Source organism: Solanum stenotomum, chromosome 9 (assembly GCF_019186545.1).
Source record: "Solanum stenotomum isolate F172 chromosome 9, ASM1918654v1, whole genome shotgun sequence".
Taxonomy (NCBI): domain Eukaryota; kingdom Viridiplantae; phylum Streptophyta; class Magnoliopsida; order Solanales; family Solanaceae; genus Solanum; species Solanum stenotomum.
Genome location: NC_064290.1, coordinates 57,039,575 through 57,062,373, shown reverse-complemented (window position 1 = coordinate 57,062,373; position 22,799 = coordinate 57,039,575). Strand labels below are relative to the sequence as shown.

The 22,799-nt window shown below is 37.0% G+C and overlaps 4 protein-coding genes across 4 annotated transcripts; 1 reads left to right on the top strand and 3 right to left on the bottom strand.

Moving 5' to 3' along the window:
• Positions 1-227: 227 nt before the first annotated feature.
• On the bottom strand, positions 228-3,896 carry LOC125876468 (purple acid phosphatase 18-like). The gene is made up of 5 exons (XM_049557653.1): positions 3,563-3,896; positions 1,323-1,991; positions 1,047-1,235; positions 874-962; positions 228-650 (listed from the first exon to the last, which is right to left on the bottom strand). The coding sequence occupies exons 1-5, from the start codon at positions 3,728-3,730 to the stop codon at positions 455-457; spliced, it is 1,311 nt and encodes a 436-aa protein (XP_049413610.1). The 5' UTR covers positions 3,731-3,896; the 3' UTR covers positions 228-454.
• Positions 3,897-4,843: 947 nt separating this feature from the next.
• On the bottom strand, positions 4,844-8,734 carry LOC125875778 (polyadenylate-binding protein RBP45). Its single transcript, XM_049556814.1, has 7 exons — positions 8,325-8,734; positions 7,320-7,785; positions 5,907-5,962; positions 5,701-5,831; positions 5,519-5,615; positions 5,284-5,445; positions 4,844-5,120 (listed from the first exon to the last, which is right to left on the bottom strand). The coding sequence occupies exons 1-7, from the start codon at positions 8,652-8,654 to the stop codon at positions 5,118-5,120; spliced, it is 1,245 nt and encodes a 414-aa protein (XP_049412771.1). The 5' UTR covers positions 8,655-8,734; the 3' UTR covers positions 4,844-5,117.
• A 724-nt stretch (positions 8,735-9,458) lies between these two features.
• LOC125876515 (DEAD-box ATP-dependent RNA helicase 32) lies at positions 9,459-14,105 on the bottom strand. The gene is made up of 8 exons (XM_049557710.1): positions 13,601-14,105; positions 12,854-13,129; positions 12,028-12,351; positions 11,544-11,735; positions 11,256-11,411; positions 10,726-11,141; positions 10,252-10,415; positions 9,459-9,903 (listed from the first exon to the last, which is right to left on the bottom strand). Exons 1-8 carry the CDS (start codon positions 13,973-13,975, stop codon positions 9,560-9,562), a joined length of 2,247 nt encoding a protein of 748 aa, XP_049413667.1. The 5' UTR covers positions 13,976-14,105; the 3' UTR covers positions 9,459-9,559.
• A 1,021-nt stretch (positions 14,106-15,126) lies between these two features.
• LOC125876940 (uncharacterized) lies at positions 15,127-22,711 on the top strand. Its single transcript, XM_049558232.1, has 11 exons — positions 15,127-15,499; positions 16,528-16,649; positions 16,737-16,897; positions 18,404-18,476; positions 18,585-18,615; positions 19,157-19,452; positions 19,638-19,886; positions 20,777-20,878; positions 21,127-21,177; positions 21,348-21,435; positions 22,091-22,711. Exons 1-11 carry the CDS (start codon positions 15,319-15,321, stop codon positions 22,258-22,260), a joined length of 1,524 nt encoding a protein of 507 aa, XP_049414189.1. The 5' UTR covers positions 15,127-15,318; the 3' UTR covers positions 22,261-22,711.
• Positions 22,712-22,799: the final 88 nt, after the last annotated feature.

The window sequence follows — 22,799 nt, the reverse complement described above, 5'->3', positions numbered from 1 at the left end:
TGGTATTCAACGTACATTTGAGCAACAAGAGACATTACTTTTTTATCGATTATCCTATGTTCCTTTTTCTGTTTGGTCTATACTATTATCTTCAACTGAATCTTTATCATTGAATGATGTTTAAATATAACAAATGCAAAAATATCGATGTATGAGGTTTGGTCATCTTTGTCACCTTCATGTGGCTTATGCAAGAAATATCTGCTGATGTATGATTCACACAAGGATAAAGGCTGTTAATTCACGAGTGATAACTAATATTGGTACTCAAGTACAAGCATAATTGAAGGTAAGTAGTAAGTAATAATCCTATAACTAAGTGCATTTCATTTATAGACTTAAAACTAAGGAGCTAATGATCCTTTCTGTTCATTAATCAATATATCTCCTAAATTACTTAATAATAAGAACAAGTAGTTGGTTTTTGTTACAAGTAAAGCTTCAAGGATTTCTCTTAGTTCATGACTCTAATGCTGCTGCATCCTGAATCAATCAACGAGGTAATCGAAACCTGATCAGATCTCACTGGTTCATCATCATCATTTCTATGCCAACTCCAAGAGGCATGAGTTGAATTAATTATCGCAAGTTCACCATGGCCAAAGCTTGCTTCGCGGAAAACAGACCATTCTGGTTGGGGTAGTTTGTACCTGTTAATAATTCGCCACTACATGTAAGCTCACTGTCATAATAATTTCCACTCTACAAAGCCTGAGAAAGCACTTTGTGAGAAGTTGCCTTTTGTTCTCAATTGTTCAACTCAGAAACAGAATACAGAGATCATTAATGAACTAAACAAGTTCTTGTTTCCATTGCCATTTTAAGGATCTTGTGCTCAGCATGGAGAGAAAAATTACTACAAGGAATACTTACTTGCGCGCTAAACCTTCTTTATTTCCTCCATCACCAATTGTTATGTGGACAGCACCACAAGGATCAGGTTTACCATTATAAACTCGTCTCTGTTGTAAAAGAAAAATGAATTGCATCATCTACGAGTATCCAATAATCAAGAGTAAACAAGCAAATTAGCAAGCTAGGCATACCGTGCGTTCATAAGCATGAACATGCCCAGCAAACACTATATCTGCACCAGCTGCATACAACAGAGGCTCCATAGCTGTCATCATGTCATCAGCTTCACCTTGATGAGCCTCATTACTATTATACCATGGCACATGGAATAACACAACCAACCAAGGAGTCTTTTTACGATCAACCTTTCGAAGATCAGCCTACAATTGAATTTCCAATAAATGCATTTATATTAGCAAAACGACGAGTTGCTAAGCTTTTCAGTAATAAATGAGAGTTCAGCTAACCTTCAGCCATCGATATTGATCAGAGTAGTCATCATAGTCGGTATAAGAACCAAGCATGATTGTATGAACCCCAGCAACATCAAATGAATAGTAGAGATTCGAAGTAGATCCACTCTCCTCAAATGGCATCTTCCACCTGGAGTTGTAAGATATAAATTCATCCACAACGAATGGTATGTATTCTTTTTCATGATTCCCTTGAGTCACCATCCATGGTCTTGCACTAGCCAGCGGCTGAACCAGTTGACCAAATGTGTCCCACCTGTGTTGAATATAATCAGCATAAGAAAGGTCACCAGGGAGCAAATGAACATCATATTTACATTGGTCTATATGGTCTAAAGTTGACTTCGTCCATCCAGTTTGGCCTAAATCTCCTGCCACAGCAAAAGTAACTGGAAACTTAGACGGTGGAGTTTTGAACTGGAACTCCGGATCTTCTCCACCACATCTGTAGAAGTACACTGTGTTGTCTTGCAATGGTCCAATCACAGTATGATGTATCATTCCAGAACGATATAACACGTAACTGTACTTGGTACTCTCTCCTTGAGCTTTGTAACTATATTTTCCAGTGGATGTTCCATATTCAACAATTGAAGAAGAAGATTTATCAGTTGTGACCCATGATACCCTTATGTGTTTGTCTCCAGCTAATGAGATGTGAACCTGCAATGACAATATTAAGGCACATGATCAACTATACCAGCTACATTCATTCACCAAAACAGCAACAGTAAACCAATTTGGAACGACATTAAATGTTTCCTTTTTTATGCTTGATAGGTTGCAAAAGTTCGGTTTGCACTCTGAATCAAGAAACTAAAGAGGGAAAGAGAAGTTAGTCGAATTGAAACGAATCCAAATAATATTAGTAGTTCTTTACACCACCCTTCATGCCAACCCCCACCTTCATTATAATAGCATTCCACTAACATCAGGGAGGAGCTACTATATTACACGGGGTGAACCCAGTAGCTTTTGCGTAGTCCCTATGTTCGTACTAAAATACCAAATACAAAGGTATATAACTATTTCCTGTGAATCCACAGTCAAAGAGAGGTAATGGCTCAGTGGTCTCTGCCTGCCCAGCGAAGGCCGTCTTTCTGTAGAATGTGGGTTTGAAACCCATTGGTCACTTAATCTTTTCACTACTTTAGAACCCACAGACGTTAAATCCTGGCTCTGCCTTTGACTAACATGATGACTTAAATCCTGGCTCCGCCTTTGACTAACATGATGACCGTGGAAACATTTCAAAGACACTCTAATCTTTTCGCTACTTTAGAACATACAAACATTAAATCCTGGCTACGCCTTTGACTAACATAATGACCGTGGAAACATTTTACATCCTCCTAAACAGGACCTAACACCAGCTTGAATAAACAAAAAGAAAACGAAAGCCCAAAAGAACAGACCTTTGGAGTGTATTGAGCTTAATTGACGCTAATTAAACTACATTGCACATTGATGTCATGCTAAGCAACACGTAGAAAATCAAAACTACTACTTCCTATGAAGTATGAAAACACAGACACCATCAAAATTGGTAACTTCAGGAGCTCAAAGACAGTTGAGTCTTTGGGCTAACACAATGGAACACAAAACAAGGAGTTTCAATCAGTAAGGACTAACCAAATCATAGCAAAGCATTGAACAAATACAAAGCCTTAACAGATCAAAAGAAGAAAACTGAGCACCCTTAATTTCACATCATATTGTTACAAAGAGTAATTAAAACTCCTAGACTCAGCTAAACAACAATATCCGGATATAATCCAGACCCAAATCCTAATAACTTCAGCTGAAATCAGTAGAAATGAACACCAAATAATATTAACGGAAGACATGTTGCAGCTGAATTTTTTTATAAAATTACAATATATCTCTTCCAGTAAGTCTGCACTCATTCTCAAAAAATCTCTTCCCTCGATATCTCTCTGTCTCAATCTATATGACACATTTTTCTCACCTCCTTATACCCTCTCTATACCTCTCTGTCTCAATCTATGTGACACATTTTACTTATCGAGAGTAAATTTGGCTTAAATCAACTCAATATTTTAAAATTAAAACTTAAATATTCAAAAAAATAAAATTAAGTACTACTATATAAGTTACACTTATTTTTAGTGTTCATACAATTAAAATTATTGCTTAGAGTAACTTGATTTGCTATCGGTATCACGTAAATTGACACACAGAAAAAACTTAAAATTCTAGATCCGCCTCATTACCTGCTGAGGTTGAGAGGAAGATTTTGGATCCCATGGCAAACGAAAGGCTTTACGCGGCGGAGGTCGGAGATATTCTACTTCTTCTCCAGCTCGGATTGTTGCACAGATGAACAAAATGGTCGTCAAAGAGAGTAACAATAGTAGTATTATCTTCAATTTGAGCTCCATTATTGGTGCTGATGGATTTTGATGTAAGCTTTTTTTTTTTGAAAATTGGTAACTAAAAGACCATCAGTCATTGCTTTTTTTGGTTTCCTTTTTTCCCCAATTACCGCCCTTTTTTGTTTGTTTCACACCTATAATTCCCAATCTCTCCAGCTTTTTTCTTTTCTGCGTTCACACTTCCCATATTTCTTACTCCCCTCTCATTTTATATGTTGAGTTGATTTGACTTACATAGAGTTTATAAAAGAATAAAAAGATTTTTAAAATTTGTGATTAGATGTTTGTGCAGTTAAAAATTATTTAACTAAAGATAAAATAGATATTTTATTAAGGAAAAAAGAACAAATATATCTCCGAACTATCGTAAATGGTATGCAGATATCCTTTATCATACTTTTGGGACATTGGTGTATCTGTCGTCTAAAAACTAAAGCATATATACCCTTTGGGATATTGGTGTCCCTGTCATCTAAAAACTAGAGCATATATACTCTCCACTCTAACGGAAGACTAAATCCTACACATGACAAAAGTATGATGGATGGTATCTGCATACCATTTAGAATAGTTCGAGGGTATATTTGTCATTTTTCCCTGTCATCTAAAAACTAAAGCATATATACACACTTCGAATGATATCTGCATATCATTTAGAATAGTTCAAAGGTATATTTGTTATTTTTCCCTTTTATTAATCCCTCTATCCCATTTAATGTTTGTGCAGTTGAGATTGTTTGTGATCGATTTTTTTGGATTGGTACATCTGAAAGGAATCATAGTTTGTATCATATAACATAAAGAAACAACTCAATTGATTTTAATCTTAATTATTTAAGACATCTAAACAGTAGAAGACTAATTGGGGGAGGGGATGACAGAGAAGGTTGGGTTTGATTAAAAAAAATAAGTTAAAAATAACCCATTCAAACTTACCCAACGCGAGATTGGATTTGATTTTGCCACCCCTAGTTGTGAATAAAGAGTAGAAATTGATAAAACCAGCTAAAGAATTTCACATCTCTTTCAGATTAAAACACAGCTATTCTAGCATCTTTATTCGTCAATTATAAGCATCACATTTACTAGATGCTGCTCACAGTTAAATCTGAACGAACATTAAACCAAATGCAATCGAATACTGGAAATGGTAAGAAAAAACTTAACAAAGTTTACACACAGGTCAAGATACTGCTCGGAATGTTTCAGTACACGTTAGTGTCATAGCAAACTCAAAGTTACAGACAGGAGAAAAGAAAATGTCCCACAAAAACTCACAATCACTCAGTTTATCAAATCATTGTACAACCAGTCACACCGAGGGGAAAGATCAGCCTAAGCACTGGAAACTTGAACGTCGTCTACTTCTTAGCCTCCTTGAAAATAATTAACATCACTGCAAATGAAGAGAACAACGGATGAGCAAATACTGTTGAAGAAGATGCAGATATAGCCATAAGAAAGTCCCAACGAAATCCTAGACTATCCAGAAAGTGAAAAGGCCTAACTCAGGGAATGCAAAATGGTAAGCCAGACCTTCAAGGCCATATTTGTCATACCTGCTGTGGCTGCTGATAATTCCCATATCCTGGGTAATTCCCGTAATACATATTAGGGTCCTGAGCGGGAGGAGCATATCCATAAGCCTCATATCCTTGGGCATACCCATAATATGCACCAGCACCAGCACCGGCACTACCACCCCATTGAGTCTGATCGGACTACATAGAATAATCACAGTCAGCACAAAAGCTGATTTATCTAAGTTTAACACAGCAAAGATAGGCCAAAAACCTGTTTGTTAGAGGGGCTACGACCCCAAGAAAGCCGAATGCTTTGCCCTCCCAATTGTGTGCCATTCAAGCTTGACAAAGCCTGCTCAGCAGAAGCTCTGGAAATGCCGAGTGATAGAACATAAGAAAAGAACATGGACAAGGAATCTAGCAATAGACATTATTAATTGCATCTGGCATTACCTACTACCAAATTGAACAAAGCCACAGCGCTTTCCAGCCACTATCTTAACGTGAACCAATTCACCGTATGGGGAGAAAACTTGTCGCAAATGTTCTTCTGCAACACTGGGATCCAAACCACCAACAAATATCTGTTCATTTGAGTATGAAAGGTTAGAAGTGCATATACTAGAAAAACAAACTTAACATCGAAACAAGCTACCCACAGTTGTATTATTGGGGTCACTTTCGCCTTGAGTAGCTTGAGGATTTTGGTAAGTAGCTGCAATGGTAAAAGATGTGAGTAGAAATGTAATCATCAAAAAGTGCTATAGCATCTATGGTCAGAAATTTGACTCTCCGGCACGTAGAGAGAAATGGACAGTAACACAAGAGGATAAAAGAAGAAACAAAGATAGGTTACACAGCAATTGACCTAAGCTTTATACATGTAGATAGTAGAGTGTGAGGTCCTTCTAATTCATATAACAATCATTTTACATTTCCACACATGTTCTGGAAAGAAAATCCATGAGCAGGGGAAACAGATGAATGCATTCAAACACATAAAAAACACAAAATTAAAACAGATAAGTATCCATAAGCATTACTTTATAGCCTACACGTGAATGCACGCCCTTTGAAAGACATGAATTTAAAAGTCCAATGTTTGTGGCATGGACCCTTGTTAAAAAAAGGCGTAATACATAAACATGACCCTTAACTTGGCGTTAACTGGCAACTATGACCTTTAACTTTGGGTGTGCACAAGTACGCACTTAAACTTTTATAAAATTGAACAAATAGGCACATTCGTCCTACATGGCACCCTACAAATAGGCACATGCTTATGTATTATGCCTTAAAAAAGACTGTTAAGGCAGTTCATAGGGAGATGAGCTGAAAAGGTGTTGATAGATCAAGTTGAGTCCCCAGACTTGGTAGCAAACACCATTAACACAGACAGCTGTGAACGTGACACACAAAGGAAGGAAAAGAATTGTAAGGAAATGAACTGAAACAGCTTGCCGCAGCATTATTTAAAGGTGTACAAGATAGATCCTAACTGAAATAACACAAGGCCAGCTGAGGAATTAAATATACTGGTAAAATGAAAGAAGGAAATTTAAATTTTGATAGAGATGAAAATAATTTACGAAGGCTTGTAATAGTAATTCAGGAACTGGAAATTAACTGAATGTAGCATAAGATGCCACAAGAATACGAAGTAAGGAAGCGTGACATAAACAAATACACTGACCTAAAATGAGGCCACGCACTAAAGTGGAATCATTTCAGCTGAAATCAGTTCCAGGCCCCCATATGAGAGCCTCTCTGTTTCCTGCTTTGAGACAACACGAGTTTTATAAGTTTGTGCACATTTTGAAACAATTAAATACCCCCAAGTGTAGAAAGTTAAGTACTGGAAGAAAAGGATCTTAATGATTCCCCTACTTCAAGCTCAAAGCTTAAAGAACAATCAACTTATAGACTCTGAACACATCAAGAGATTTATGGCATCTTTGTGTGCCCCATATCAGGAATGCAGACAACAAACAGTACAGTTCAAACTGCAAACAAAAAAAGAACAAAAAAGGTCCACCTTCAGCATAGCAGATGAAAGGGTGACACGGCCATACCTTTCTGGGGGGTACCCATTGGTTTCTTGTTTGCAGCCGGGCCAATCCTCATGGGCCTAGATGAACAAAGTACACCATTCATTTCAGTCATAGCACGCAATTGTTCACTCTCATCAGCGAACTTGACAAATCCATATCCCTTGGTACGTCCAGTAATTCTATCTGTTACAACTTTTGCACCTTTTACTGATGAATACACTGGTTTGAATGTCTCTTGTAGCACATAATCCGTCACATCAGCAGCCAAATCACCAACAAATATTGTATACTCGGGTGAATCATCTCGCCTCTCACCGGCACCAAGAGATGCCCAGTTCATACGGAAATTCTGTTCCACATTTGGCATCAAGGCGCCATTATATGTTTGTAAAACAGTTTCTGCAGCTGCATGACTCCTGAATTCGAGGAATCCATAACCTTCAGACTGGCCACTTTGCTTGTTCCTGATGACCTTAGCAGAAACAAGCTGCAGAAAAAACAATGAAGCCATCATCATAGTGCAAAATAAAAAAATACAAGCTAATATAATTAAGGCAAATATTGATCTTTCCCATTGGTTTCCACCCTTTCCTCTAGGAAACTTTCAAACCCCTCAACAAGTCTTCTAAATTCACCACCAAATTTTCATTTTTTTCCAAATCTTTGATATTAGTTTCCAACCCCATCCTCTTCTACCAATCACCTAAGTAACATAAAATTTGCAACCAAAGGCATAAGGGAAATTTAAAATGACAAGCCAATCTTCCCAAATCCAATCGACTCCACGTACAAATGCAATCAGCAGGCTCGACATGAAAATGAAAGAACTTTTAACTACCATCTCCCAAAAAAACACATTACAGATCATTATACTGTATCACAAATAAGATACTCCATCATTTTCGTAGCATAAACAACATCACCAAGCTCTATAACCACCTAAGAAATCAGAACTTCCTAATATTAATTTCTCCTTTAATTAAACAATCGTCCTCTAAAAATTGCAGAAAACGAATAGTAAATTACCTCGCCGGTGTGATAGAAACAAGTGGAGAGATAATTCTCATCCATCCAATACTGCAAGTCCCCAATCCAAAGAGACCGAAGCTCATTTGGATTAACATTCGAGCTAGGGCTAGGATTAGTCGCACCATACTGTTGAGACATAGGTTGCGATGGCTGTTGCTGCTGCTGACCCCAAGAAGGTTGAGCCTGAGGTTGAAATTGAGGTTGTTGAGCTTGCGGAGGTTGCATCATCCATTGTTGTTGCTGCTGCGTCGGCGGAGCTTGCTGCTGATACTGATCCATTGACATAGGTGCCATTGCTGGCTGAGCAACTCCACTTTGTGGCATCATTTTTCAGGCGAAATCAAACGAGCTAAGATGAAACCCTAGGGGTATGAAAGAGGAAAAAAAAAGGAACGGTGACGAAGATAAGGTTCTTGGGGAGGGGGTGGGAGGGTCGGGGTAGGGGGTGCGTACGTGGGCCTTTGTAAGAACTAGTCAGCAGAGGACCCGTTTAACGGAATGGATATTTGGGCCTTTTGTTAGCCCAACCCATATGATTCAAGGACGATCCGAGCAGCTGAATACATGATAAAAGTGCTTTTGTTAGATACTTTTAGTCCAAATTTTGAATAAAATATTTGTGAAATAAGATAATTATTTAAAATGTCACCTCCACTAATTATAGGAGGTGATGGAGGTCATGAATTCGAAAGTTAAAGTTAGTAGATGATTGAGAGGTATTTTTATTACTAGCCTGTTCATATCTTTGGCTAGGTGGAGCTCTGTGCCGATCGTAGTAGGCAGAGGCATATTCATGTAGTCCTCTCCAAACCTCACTTTGAGAGATTTTTCTCATTTTGGAGATCGACGTGTATAATTAAAGAATATGACATAATTTATGTAGTTGACTTAACTACCTTATAAACACTAAAGAACACAAACAAAATTTCCAAAATTTGAATGAGAAAGTGCCTAATAAAATTGAAATAAGTCGTAATTTGAGCAAATGAAGGATAATTTCCTAATGAGTACAAAACCACAGAAACATATTCTCTAGTATTATCTTCCAAGCACAAAAACATTACATTTTACTTAAATTGTGCATGAAAGCAACTACATATAAGCTTTTAATCATCTTCATGTTTGCCTTATAAGTGACCCAATAATTTCTACCTATTCAAGGTACTATAATAACAGCATTGATGCTGAGAAGTGAGAATAATAAAAATTACAGCTACCAAAATGTTGTTCCATTATGAGTGCATGGAATTTAGCAACTTCAGAGCCAGTTCTTCTTGCTCTGCCAAAGATATAGCATCAGCAGCAATACCCTCCTTTTTAGCCATGTCCCCTCTCCTCTCGCCATCCTCGTCATCACTATCGAAATATATCTTTGTTTTCTTGTCGACTCTACCTCTGGGGATTTCCATGTCTGACCCGGAGAGTTCTTCATCTTCCTCCTCTTCTTCCTCTCTCCCCCTCTTATTCTTCATCTTCTCCTTGATTCGTTTTTCTTTGCGACGTTTGCGGTCCAAATCCTTGTCTTCCTTGTCAGCCACCTTCAGGTTCTTTCTTAACTCAGCGTATCTCTGATTTACTGCATCATCAGCAAGAATAGAACAAGGTGTAAGAAAGCAACATATGCAATTAAAAATATGCAGTAATACATATCTAGCAATGACTTAGCATCAGCAAAGCAAATAATCATTTCTCGCCTGAACAAATGACTAGGATTGAATAACCAAATTTAGCTGCACAGTAAGCAGAATATGCATGAACCATATAGTAGACTGACTCGGAATGCAAGTTCAAAGTGTTAAATTAAAGAGCAGCAAAAGTTCTAGTGTTCCCCGGATATTACTTAGATATAATAAAAAGGACAATTTTAAATAGCACAAGATATTGAAACCAAAGCTTTTGAAACTCTTGGATTTATCAGTAGTACCTTTTTCTTTGTTGAGTTGAACAGAGTCTGCACCACTGCTTGAGGCTGCTAATCTTGCAAGAGGAGGTAAGGTGTTCCCTTCCTCATCAAACACAACCCTTGTCCCTACTGGTCTGTGGACATTGATCTTTAGTTTCTTTTTCTTCGTAACTCTAGTGGCCAGCCTACAAAACAATTCAAATAACAGGACGCAAAATCAATCACAATGAAGATCATAATAAACATTAAAAAAATGTGAAGCAGCTAAAAAGATATAAGGAGAATAGCAAGAAGAGCATTATGGAGATGAAAAATCAGTATATATTTAAGGTTTAGCAGGCCATTGCTTAATGAGAGATTTTCTAAAATTGCACTTCCACCAGGCAATGCAAGTAAGATTACCAACAAATCCATTCTGCTAAGCTAATGCCATCTTGCTTAAAAGAAAAAAGTTCTACACATCTAATAGACAAATCAGAAAAGTAGTTGACATACATATCATCTCCTTTGCTGTTAATATTTTCTCCGCCTTCTTGTGTCTCCTTAGCTAGAAGGATGTCTTCATCCACTTCCTCTACATCTGATTTACCGGCATCTGGCTCCTTAATTGGAAATTCCAACAAATTATCATTGCTTGTGTTCTCCGGTATGAGAGATAATGCTTCAGACACTGTCTTTCCTTTGAGTTTCTGTTTCAGAAATCGGATCTTTGGGGTCATAGGAAGACCCAATGAAGCAGAGAATTCATCAATAGGAAGTTTTGTAACATCAAAAATCTCTCTATCTCTCTGTTTGTGTATGGACTTCAAATATGTCACGAAAGCCCTTTGAGCCAGATGTTGTAGATCAGGGTACTTGACCAATAAAGAAGCAAGTAGATCCGAGACAGATTGTATCCTCTTTTCATTTGCCTGTTTCACACTTGATAATTAGACAACAAAACAACAAGATGCTTTGTGAAAGAGAGAAATTATAATTTTATGTCCTCAAGTTCAGTTGTTAAATAAAAGTGGATGAAATCTTACCTTGATAACTCGAAGGGGAATCTTTTTCTCTTCCAACTTTTCAAGCATCTTCATTTCAGATGGCATCACGAATAAAACAGATCTTCCGCCTGAAAGGTAACGAGCAGTGCGGCCAACTCTGTGTATGTAAGCAGCACAATCTTCAGGACAGTCCACCTGAAAGGTGAGTTTGCATCATATACATGTCAAACGTTCTAGTTTCTTTAAAATAGCATCAACAACCTTCAACGGATGAAAAATCACTAGTTTCATTTCAGGCTTTGGACTCTAAAAACATTAAGAACTAACCTGGACAACCCAATCAACTGCCTTATTAAAATCAAGTCCCCTCGAAGCAACATCTGTGGAGAACAGAACAGAACGTTGTTCACAAAATTGGGAATAAATTCCCATCCTTCTATCTTGCTTCATCCTTCCATGAAGACACTTGAGGGGAATCCCAGGACGGAGTTTTTTGAAAGTTTCAAAAACAAATTTTACCTGTTGAATTGGGAACAGTAAAAAATGACAGAAGGAATTAAATCACCAGAAAATTAAGAGCAAAAGTTTTAGCTGTAGAATACTCTGAAACCCGATTCAATATCGCAGATAGATAATTTTCCTTTTCGAAAACAGGTGATATAGCAAAGGTCATTAGTGCTTGTTGATGTTAGGTACTAAAATCAACAGTGCTCTAAGACTAAGTACAATATGCATGTCATCTTACAATAAGATGTACAATGTGAAGTGTGAATTCTCAATTTCACAGAACCCCAAGAAGAAGTTCAGATACCTGCTTGCAGCTTGATAGGAAAACCAATATCCTTGAGTTAAGATGTGCCTTTATAAAACTCCACAACATGTCAAATTTCTTATCAAGAGGAACAAGCATTGCTGTTTGTTGTAAGCGGTTGGGAGTCGCAGTATCGGACTCCTCGTGTACACCCAAATATTCAGGGTCTTTCAGGCTGAGCCTTGCCAGATCTTGGACAGACTTGGTCTGGGTTGCTGAAAACAATAAGGTCTGCCTATGTTTAGGCAATTGTGAAATGATTGCATTTAGATCCCTCTTAAACCCCACATCAAGAATACGATCTGCTTCATCAAGAACTAAAACCTGTTCCCTGGCCAGGAAAGATGCACCCAAGTCAACAACTAAATAAACATGCATGATACTAATGCATAGGATGAAGACAGTTAGACAAGTATTTTCACAAAAGAAAGGATGTTTCTTTGAAGAAACAATTGAAATAGAATAAATAATAAATAAAAGACAATAAGTTCGAAAATTGTAGTAGCATCAACAGACAACTGTTCAATAGCTATGCCTCCACTAAACTAGCAGAGAAAAGGTAAATGAAGCAGGTTCCAAACCCCACCAAGGTAAAAAATGAGGGAGTCAATCTGTCCCTAGATGCTATACAATCATAATTAGTACGCTGTGATGAGTAAACTATAGCATTGTTTTCGTGGAAGGTAGTCTACACTAACATTAACAAAGTAGGAGCAAATCAGAAACCAATTCTTGATGATACAGTATTTACTCCCTGCCTCTTATCAAGGACAAGACATGGTAAAAGAGCTTAGGAGAGGAAGGGGGAAAGAGTTGTTAACTGGACCTGAAGTTGTGAACAATCAAAATTTGGTGTCTCATCCATATGCTGAAGAAGCCGACCAGGAGTACAGACCAGGATGTTCAGTCCATTAACATGCTCTTTTTCAGCATCAACATCTTTGCGGCCACCAATCAGAAGGCCAGCACTAAAGCCATGATGTTTCCCAACAGATTTAAGTACTTCAAAAAGTTGACCTGCTAACTCCCTTGTGGGAGACATTATGATGCATCCAACACCGTCCTCTGGTCCCCATCGAGCTTTATACAATTTCTCTAGCACCTAGAAAAGATATCTAATTAAGTGGTTGAATTTATTAAGATGGTAAAAAACCAAGAAATTACACTACTAAAGATAAGGGATTCAAACGCCAAAAATTAACATGGACCTACGGAAGCAACATTTCACTTAACAAATTGAATACCGATGCAGCAACCACATAAGAGATTGGACATCTACATTCTTTTGTATAGAAAAAACAAGGGGATGATTAACATGAATAAGAGCTATCTTACAGACAGCTCATACCGTGTGAAGCCAAATTCATACTATATCCCAACTGAATGCCTGCACTACAAATATCACCAGCTATTTATCATAACAGGCCTCAACTATCAAAATGATGGTGGGATGATGAGATGTGTTTTGATAAACAGTTGTTTATAGTTCACCTAGCAAGCTTAATAGTTCAGCTATGAAACTCGAAAAAATGGATACTTTAGCTGTGTTTTCGATTTTTAACTCAAAACGTACCGGAATAACAAAAGCCAACGTCTTTCCAGAACCAGTTTTCGCCGCACCAAGAATATCACGACCGCAAAGAGAGTGTGGCAGAGAAGCTCTTTGAATATCGGTCATAGTTTTGTATTTGCACTGAGTTAACCCATCTTTAGTTTTCTTAGAAACCGGCAATTGACTGAACCTATCACAACCAGCATACCTAGAGAATGAACCATCAGGAAGACGTCCAACTGGAGCTTTATGTGGTAATGGCTCAAGCGACAACGGATTTGAACCGGATTCCGGTTTACCTGATTCTATCCATTCCTCCAGAAGCTCAATTTCATGAACCTCTGATAACCGGTTTTGTATTTTAACTTTCCGTGACTTAGGTGCATGCTTTCCCATACCTTTTGCAATTGCTTATTGATGGAAGTGTTTCGCCGGTGAGCAAAATGTGAACGGCGGCGAGAATTTAAGGAAGAACCGGTGATGATGACGGCGGCGGGGAGGGTTTTGGCAAGATTTAAGGTTCGGATTTGGGCCACTTAACGTATTATATGGGGCGGGTCAAACGGGTTAATTTATTAAACAGATCACAATTTAATTCACTTGATGATTATTGTTTTGGTAATTGGTTGCATTAATTTGTTACTCCATATGAGATTTTGGACTCTTTGATTTCTTTTTAGTTGTCATGTGAACTAAAAATATTTGTTCTTAATTGTAAATTTAAGCAATCTAGAGAAAACTAATTATTATTTTTTCAACTTTGCCCTTAGCATTAATTATTTTTAGAATTAAGACATATAAATATATAAAAATAAAAGAATTAAGAAGGAATATAGTTGTATTAGTTAAACTACACTCCTACTTAGTTTTTTCTTAAAAATTGTGCATTTTTTTATCATGACAACTAAAAAAAACAAAAGAGTAATTTGAAGTAATTTTTCTTATGTTTTCCAACTCCAAACCGTAGTTAATTCCAACTTATTATTCCTCTAAGTAGGAGACATTTGATAAAATTATATTGTTCAATATCGAATGCATAAACTTGAAAGTTGGAAGTGAACTTGGTCAAGATAAGTATACATAATGTTATTACATCTCTTATACTGAACAATTGAATTGAAAATTTTCTTCTCTTAAAAGTATCTCTTATCTAGTCAAGTTTGACTTCTCACAATTGCAAGCTATTTCGATGTTTATTAAGGCCTAAAAGAAGAAACCTGAAACAAGTGATTTTAAGTGCATGTAATGTTACATAAAACTTGCATTGTTTGACATGAAACACTCATAAGATATGCATCTTTTTGCCTACAAAACTTCACGTTTAGGAGTAAACCTTTGAGTTTAGGTATAAATAAGATTGCGAACACAATATTCTTTATAGACACTACTTATGAGATTAGACGAAGTATGTTATGTTCTATATTTGCCAAGGGCAAAACCGGAAACAACAAATATCAATGAGCCAATAGTAGATTTATCATAACTATGAAGGGCATCTAAGCAACAAACCGATAACAAATATATAGTTCCTTCGTCTTCCTTTTTATACGTTCGATTCAATTTCCTAATTTTTTTTTCATCACATAATAATAATATCAGTAAATTTCTGCAAAAATCAACAATTTTTTCTCCAGATTTCTTTGCAATTTCAAGATACATACTATACAGGATTTATACAAATCAATATACATCAATATACATCTGATATTGTAGAGTTTTCAAGAGCCAGGAAGTGAGCTATGGGTTACAAAAAAGGAGGAAGATTCATGCCGGAAGAGGAGAACGGCGTCGGTGCTACACTGAGAGATGCTTTGTTATTTACTACTATGTGTATTATTGGGCTACCGGTTGATGTTTATATCAAAGATGGTAGTGTTTATTCGGGTATTTTTCACACTGCTTGCGTAGATGATGAATATGGTGAGTTTTCTCGACACCCTTTTCGATTTTATCACGACCCTTTAGCTATATTGTGATTTTTGATTATGGGTAGTTGTTGTTGTGGGATTTTTGTTTGGAGCAGATCAGTTCCGGCATCCGATCTGGATGTTTCCATGGTTTTGTTTTGATTTTTTTGTTTTGTTGTGTCCTGTTGTAGACCATTTTCATTTATTAGTTGTTGGGGGTGAGGTGATTAGGTGGCATATGATACATTTCCAGCTTAATGAGGACATGTCCTTAGATAAAGGCGTTTTAAGCTTACTGATGACATGAGCTTAGATAAGAGGGTGTGGAGCAGTCGGATTAGGATAGTAGGTTAGTTGGTTAGCAGCAGTTTACGAGGACATGGCGTTAGATAGGAGGGTGTGAAGCACTTAGATTAGGTTAGTAGGTAGCAGTACCTTGTATTGTTGTCCATTCACATTACTAGTCATAATATTGCTCCTTTAGTTTCCTGTTGTTTGATGTTTGTTACCTATCTATTGATTCCTTGTACCTTGATTATCATACTATTTTGTTGTAGTTTCTATTCTGCTACTATGTGTTGTTTTATTATTATTTGTTGATTCTTGTACTTTTGTTACTTCTTTTTTTTGGATTGTTTTGGACTGTTTTTTCTTGAGCCGATGGTCTTATCGAAAATAGCCCCCTACCTCTGAGGTAGGATATGATTTGTGTACACTCTACCCTCCGCAGACCCTACTTTGTGGGACTGCAATGGGTATGTTGTTGTATTTTTCCGTATTTTCATTTCAAATGATGAATGTGAGTATATTCCAGTCTTTGATTCTGTACATTTTATAGCTTTTATAGAAAGGAATAGTGTGGAATGATTATGTAGGGTTCATACAATTGATTTCAATAATTTAGTATTTAAGGGTTAGTTGCTTTGAGTTATTGATTGCGGTATTAACGGTTGCATTGATTAAGAGTTTAGCTTACCAAGTAAGGGACTTGCAAGAGTTCTGATTATCCTCTCTCTCTCTCTCTTTTGATACTTGGATTAGCTATTGTTTTGAAGAGGGCAAAGATGATTAAGAAGGGTAGTCGAGAGGCGAATGTAGCACGTGGAAGTTTGATAGAGACACTCGTAATTCGGTCTGAAGATCTTGTCCAAGTTGTCGCAAAGGTATGCTTTTAGACATTCCAATTTGCAATGTCTATTTGCTGCCTATATGGTGGTCCTTTTTAAACTGCTGATAATTGTGCTTTGCAGGGGGTTATGCTATCTGCTGATAGTATTCAAGGACATTTAGATGGGGATAATGCAAGAACTGTTTGTAGCAATATAACTTATCCTGAATACACCAAAAAGGAGATGAAAGCAACAAAGTCCAAGGTGTCTACCGTGGATGGAGAGAAAGCTAGTAAAGAAAGGTTTGTGTTGGCAAGACTCACTATTGATTCATTGTTGGAAGTGCCTCAGGATCTATTAGCTTTTGCCTGGAAAAGCTTCCTAATGTTCTGGCAGACATGACTTTGGCTTGTTCTTCATATTTGCAATTAAATTATTGAAAGCAAGTGATGAGTATATAGAGCAGATAAGTAATAATGTTAAAGTAATTTCTTAATCAGCTTGGTTAACTGTCTTTTGTTTCATAGATAGGCTGATAAGCTAAGTTGGAAAGCTTGTTCACCCAAATGTATTTGTTTGTCGTATCACTAGTCTTGTGATGATTTTATAGAGGTGTTCTGGGAGGAGTGCACTGTGATAGGAAGATGCCTAATAAAGTGATAAGTAAGCTCTATATAATAGTGTTGATAAAAGCCTGCTTAAGGTGCACTTAAACCCTGAAACTCAGGGGACTTCAAGTGAGGCAGTTCACCTTATTTAAGTAGCATCTTAGTGCTGCATCATGCACACACAGTAACTATGGTCTCCATCTTTAAAAGAACGACGCTTCAAATAAATTTCGATAGTATTTATTGTTTGATAAATTTTTTGATGGATAAAAATATTATTGATTAAGAATGCTAGAGTAGAAAGTTAGTGAGAATTACTTAGTCACTAGTCTAAATGTGAAAGTTGTATTTGAGCCATTAACTTTATGTAATTTCTGAACTTGATTGATATGGTTTTCTCTTCATTAATTGCAAATTCACAATATTTGGTTCATATCATTGTTTTTCGTGTTTATAGTTTTTTTCTTGCTTTACTATATATTTTGATCTTCCTCTTCATTTGTGCATTTCTGCACTATAGCACACACGCTTTTCTATGGGTTTTGCTGTTGATAACATTGCTATTGGATGGTTGTGAAACCAAAAATATTACGTAGGAGTGCATAATGTACCTACAAGATGAAATTTGTTAAAAAGCAGATGTTACAAGCTTGGAAAAGATTTAAAAGGAATTATCACGTCTGATAAAGGGTACATGCACACGTAAATGAGAAAAGGAGAGATAATTACTTAGACAGTGAGATGGTAAAGCACGCAAAATCAGATTCATATTGAGAGGTTTTTTTCTGATGAACTAAATATATTATTAAACAAAAGGGCAAAACCTATACAGACATGTGCTTTTGTAGTACTTGCTCTTCATGATGTATGCATACTTCCTGAAGGTTTTTCTTTCTCTTTTTAAAGAGGGGGTGTGATTTCTTTAGCAAAATTAGGTGTAAAGTCAAAATTGGAGTTCTCTGGCATAAATTATTTTTACCATCTTATTACTGCTGAATCAACACAATGCATTGCTAATATTTGCAGTATTGCTATCAGATGAACAATAAATTTTGGGCAAGTCGCCTCAATATCTGATACCTGCTGGGTTTCTGCCCTTCCTCTCATGAGATTATTATCTCACTTCTCATAACCTTGATTTTTCTTATCTACATGGTCAACTGGGCACTAACTTATTTCCATTCATGTCAACTATGACAGATATGTGCGAAATGGCTTAATCAATAAGCAAAGTGATCGCAGAGAGAGCCATGAGTCTCTAAGGGAGAGAACTGTATGTTAATCCTAACATTGGCTGAGCACTAATTGAGATATAAAAAGATGTGATCTATTTGCTATTGATTAATGAACTTATATTTTGTTTTTTATTTTCATTTTGCAGATCCTTGAAGTTGAAGGCTCAAGCTCAAATGGTGAGTATTTGTTCAATCCTTCAGTTCTCACAGGAACATATCAATTCATGTGGACCTGTTGGTGGGTGGAAAACAGATTAGGCAGTGTCTCTCGTTGACTGAGTTATGAATCATATTCACCCAAATCTCTGATTTCCATCACTTAAATTCTGTATAACCAATTAAAAAATGCCATTAAAGAATTAGATCAATGGACAAAAGAGGGTTGTCCTTATGGAAGGGACACTCGTGTCACCTAGGGGGAAACCGGAAAAGTGGAAAAGGCACTGTTGCCCCCCACATATTACTTAAAAGAAAGAAAAGGAAAAAAAAATTGAATCAACTTTTGTGACTCTGTTCCTGCTGAGAATGGTGTCAATACTTAATGGTGAAGGGAAATCCTTACCTTAACATGCTATTTCCTTATTCTGCAATAGAACTCATAACAAATTAATGATTGCTTCTGGACAAAGAGATCTTTGAGCTCTTTATGTAGTGTATATATTATCATATACCAAAAGAATGTCAGTCATGAATGGTATTACAATTTTTTCACTTGCAGTGGATGTTTCTGTTACTCAAGCTCAAGCAAATGCCCTCGAGAATGTTACCTTCATAAAAAACTTGGAGTTGTCATCAAATGGAATATCTCATGGTAGTCCTCCTCTTTCCTCAACCAAACTTGATGATCGGAATAATGATAGGCACAGTCATGAGCAGCAGACTCTAGGAAAAACTCCTTGTTTGGGCCCTACTTCCTCTGGTGCTCCAATCACCTCAGTCTCATCCGTCAGCTCATCATCAGCTCCAGCTGATTTGGTGCCTTCACGAGGTTCAATTCATAATGCTAGTACAAAGGTAAAGTGAACTTAGTGGGGTCCATTGTTGTCGGTGCATGATTCTTAGTTGTTCCATGTAATCAAGGTTATATGGTGATGTCAAAATTATCATGGTACTTCGAGATTTTGGAAATTCTTCTCCTTGTTGATCCTATATTATTCATCATCTAAGAAGATTTATGACTGTAGATTTTCTCTCTCTAGGAATCTAAGCTCAACCCTGGGGCAAAGATATTTTCTCCATCAACTTTGCATCATAGAACTGTTACACCTCCTGTGGTGCCAACGATGGCTTACCTGCCAGATTCCTGTCCTGTAGTACCTGTTGTTACAGCAGAGCCTGAAGTTGGAATTACCCCCTTTGCTCCTCATCCATCTGTGCCTGTTAAGTTTGTCTCATATAATAATTTGGCAGCTGGAAATGGTGGCTTGGATGTACAGTATGCTCAACCGGTATGTGATTACATTACTTATCTTTACTTTGAAAACGCAGCACCTGCTCCCTGCTTTGCTTTTCTGACAATTGGAGTTGCTGTTTGCTCTGAGTAACTTGGATTTATTTACTGATTAAAAAATTGTTTTGGTTGATTGACCACCATATCTTTGTACCTTAACCAACCATCTCATATTGACCACAAGAAGTTGTATCTTACTTACATAACCACAGCAGACCTCTGCTGGATGGTGTTTGGAGACTAGCATGTCGGTTTGTAATGGAGACTATAATGCAATTCTGTGCTTCATCTAATCTAATTATATCACTGATATACATTTAGGGAAGTTAATTGATATATATATGTCAATAAAAAGAAGAGGTAAAGAAAAGTTGTTGCCTAGTGGTTGAGAGTCATGAGGTCTCATGTTCAAATCCCAGCGGAGACAAAAACACTAGGTTTTTCTACCCATCTGTCCTAGCCTTGGTAGACATAGTTACATGATGGTACTTGTTGCTTGTGGTAGGTGGTAGGTATCGTGTGGAATTAGTTGAGGGTTGCGAAAGCTGGCCCAAACACCACGGTCATACAAAAAAAAAAGAGGAAGACAATGGTTTCCCAGAAAGCATGTTATATTTTTCTGTTGTATGAAGAAACAATTTTGAAGGTAGAAGAAAGTAATTGGGATTCTTCTTCTTGGTATTATAATATGCAGTTTATCAAAGAGGTGCTGCTTTCTTAGTTAGCAATGACATTCACCAGATGCCCTTTCAAATTAGTTGCTACGGCTTAATATCAGACAAGTTAAACCAATCACCTCCATTATTCGATGTCATACTTATATAGAATCAGTTATTACTGTTTGATGCTGCTGCATAGTTTCTGAAGCCTTTCGTTGTTAACATGCAGACAATTGGATACATGGGAAGCAGGACTCAGCCGGCAAGGTATGGCAGTCAGTATCATCACCTTCAGGCTGCAACTGGTTATGTGCATCCAAATTCTCAAAATGTAAGGGAATTTTTTCTTGAGAAATTACCATGCGACTTTGTCTTTCTGATGCCGTTTATTTTGTTAGGCTGGAAAGAAAGCTCTGCCGCTGTAGTTGTAGAGTCATTGAGGTTTAGCATGTCGAGGACTGTGGCCCTATTACTAAATTGACGTCCTCAGGACAAAATCATGTCATCCTGTTATTATTTTTGTGCTTGTAAGATGGTTGCAGATGCTAATGCCACTTCTAAAATTCTTTCTGTTTTCAGGTTATGGTTGGACGGTTGGGACCACTTGTTTATATGCATCCTGTTTCTCATGTAAGACGAATTGCTTTGTGTAGCTTATTTTGGGACAAAAATTTTCTGACGGTAGATGTTCATTTTCCAATATACTTGGATTGCCTTTTGTTACTTTCCTCTTATCTGATTTTCTTCGAGTATTATGTGTTTCAATTTCCTGATTCTTCTCTCTGATATCTTGTCAAAAGGATATTGTTCAGAGTGCTGCGGGGTTCCCTCAAGTATCCACACGTCCTCTATTAATTCCACATCAGGTCCATCCTCCTAAGCATCAAGGTACGTGTTCATGGCACATTTAATGGTATAACCAGAAATGGTCCAAACGTCTACTAAGTCTTGAGTTCAAACCAATAGTTGCTAGTAGCCTCAGCTATTTATATTCAGGGTCCGGAATGCATAATGATCTATAGTCTGTTTTAGTATAAGAACTAGTTAAATGCAATTGCTGCTAATAATAGTAGCTGTAGCAAATAGTTATATCAAAAGTTCAAGCTTGCACACCAGGATCTAAGGATGAAGACTTTTAAAAGCTTTATCCCTGTACAAGGTAGATGACCAAAAGCTATGGATGCAGCAGTGCTGATAGTAGCAGCAGATAGAACTGGTGGAAAGCTTTAGCAATTGTTGATACCTTAGCTGATCATTTTTTTTTTTGTTTGACTATCAGGACTATAATATGTTTGTTGAGAATGAATTTGTGTCCTATTTTACATTAGCTTGCAATTTCAACTAGATGATGAACAACAATTTGTGGCTAACTACAACTTGCTGCCAACTTTATCACCTGAATGATGATGTGATGTGGATATTGGATTGTTAAAGCAGTTATTTACATATGATAGTACTGTAACAAGTTATCTGTATTTTACTAGCACAATAACTGTATCTGTATTTTTCTAGCACAATAACCTTAGTCCATCCCTTGCTGCAGGAAGTACAGCACCACAAGCACTGCAGTTGTATATGACTCCCCCAGTCATAACAGGGCTCCAACAACCATTCACTATACCAAGCATTCCTATTACACAGGCGTCTTTTCCTGTTATGCGGCCTATGCAATTCCCAGTACCTAATGGTTTTGTGCCTAACAAGTTTGTGTGAATATACTTCTGTAGTTGAAATGATGCTGCCTATTGAGATTCCTTTTTCGTTTCTTCTCAATCTCTGGCAGTGTGATTCTTTTCTAAAGTTTTTGGTCATGTAGTATGAGCAGGTTATTCTTTGTTAGGGAGAGGCATTAACATTGTATATTGAGTTACGCATGAAGTTGTTTTTGTTTGGAGGTAGAGGAAGAGTTCACTCGGGCGGTTCTTGTTTTGGTTGTGTATCCAAAGGAGATGGATTTTCCAGTTTTGAACTGCAGGAACACAAATTTTTGGGCGTCGAAAATTTGCATTTTTGTATGATACACTCAGCTTGAAATTAATAGTTTTGTTATAGCTCTTTAAGTTTGATGCGTTAAGCTAATGTGGATTTGGTTTATCAAAACCTGTCATATAAGCTTGATCTTCTGGATGTGAACTATTTATTGTAAGATTTTTTCCACATTTCATTTTCAGTGTCAAGTTATATTTTGGCCAAATCCATTTCTTGGATTCAATTGTATACTATTATAAGATAGGTCCTAATCTTTTTTTATA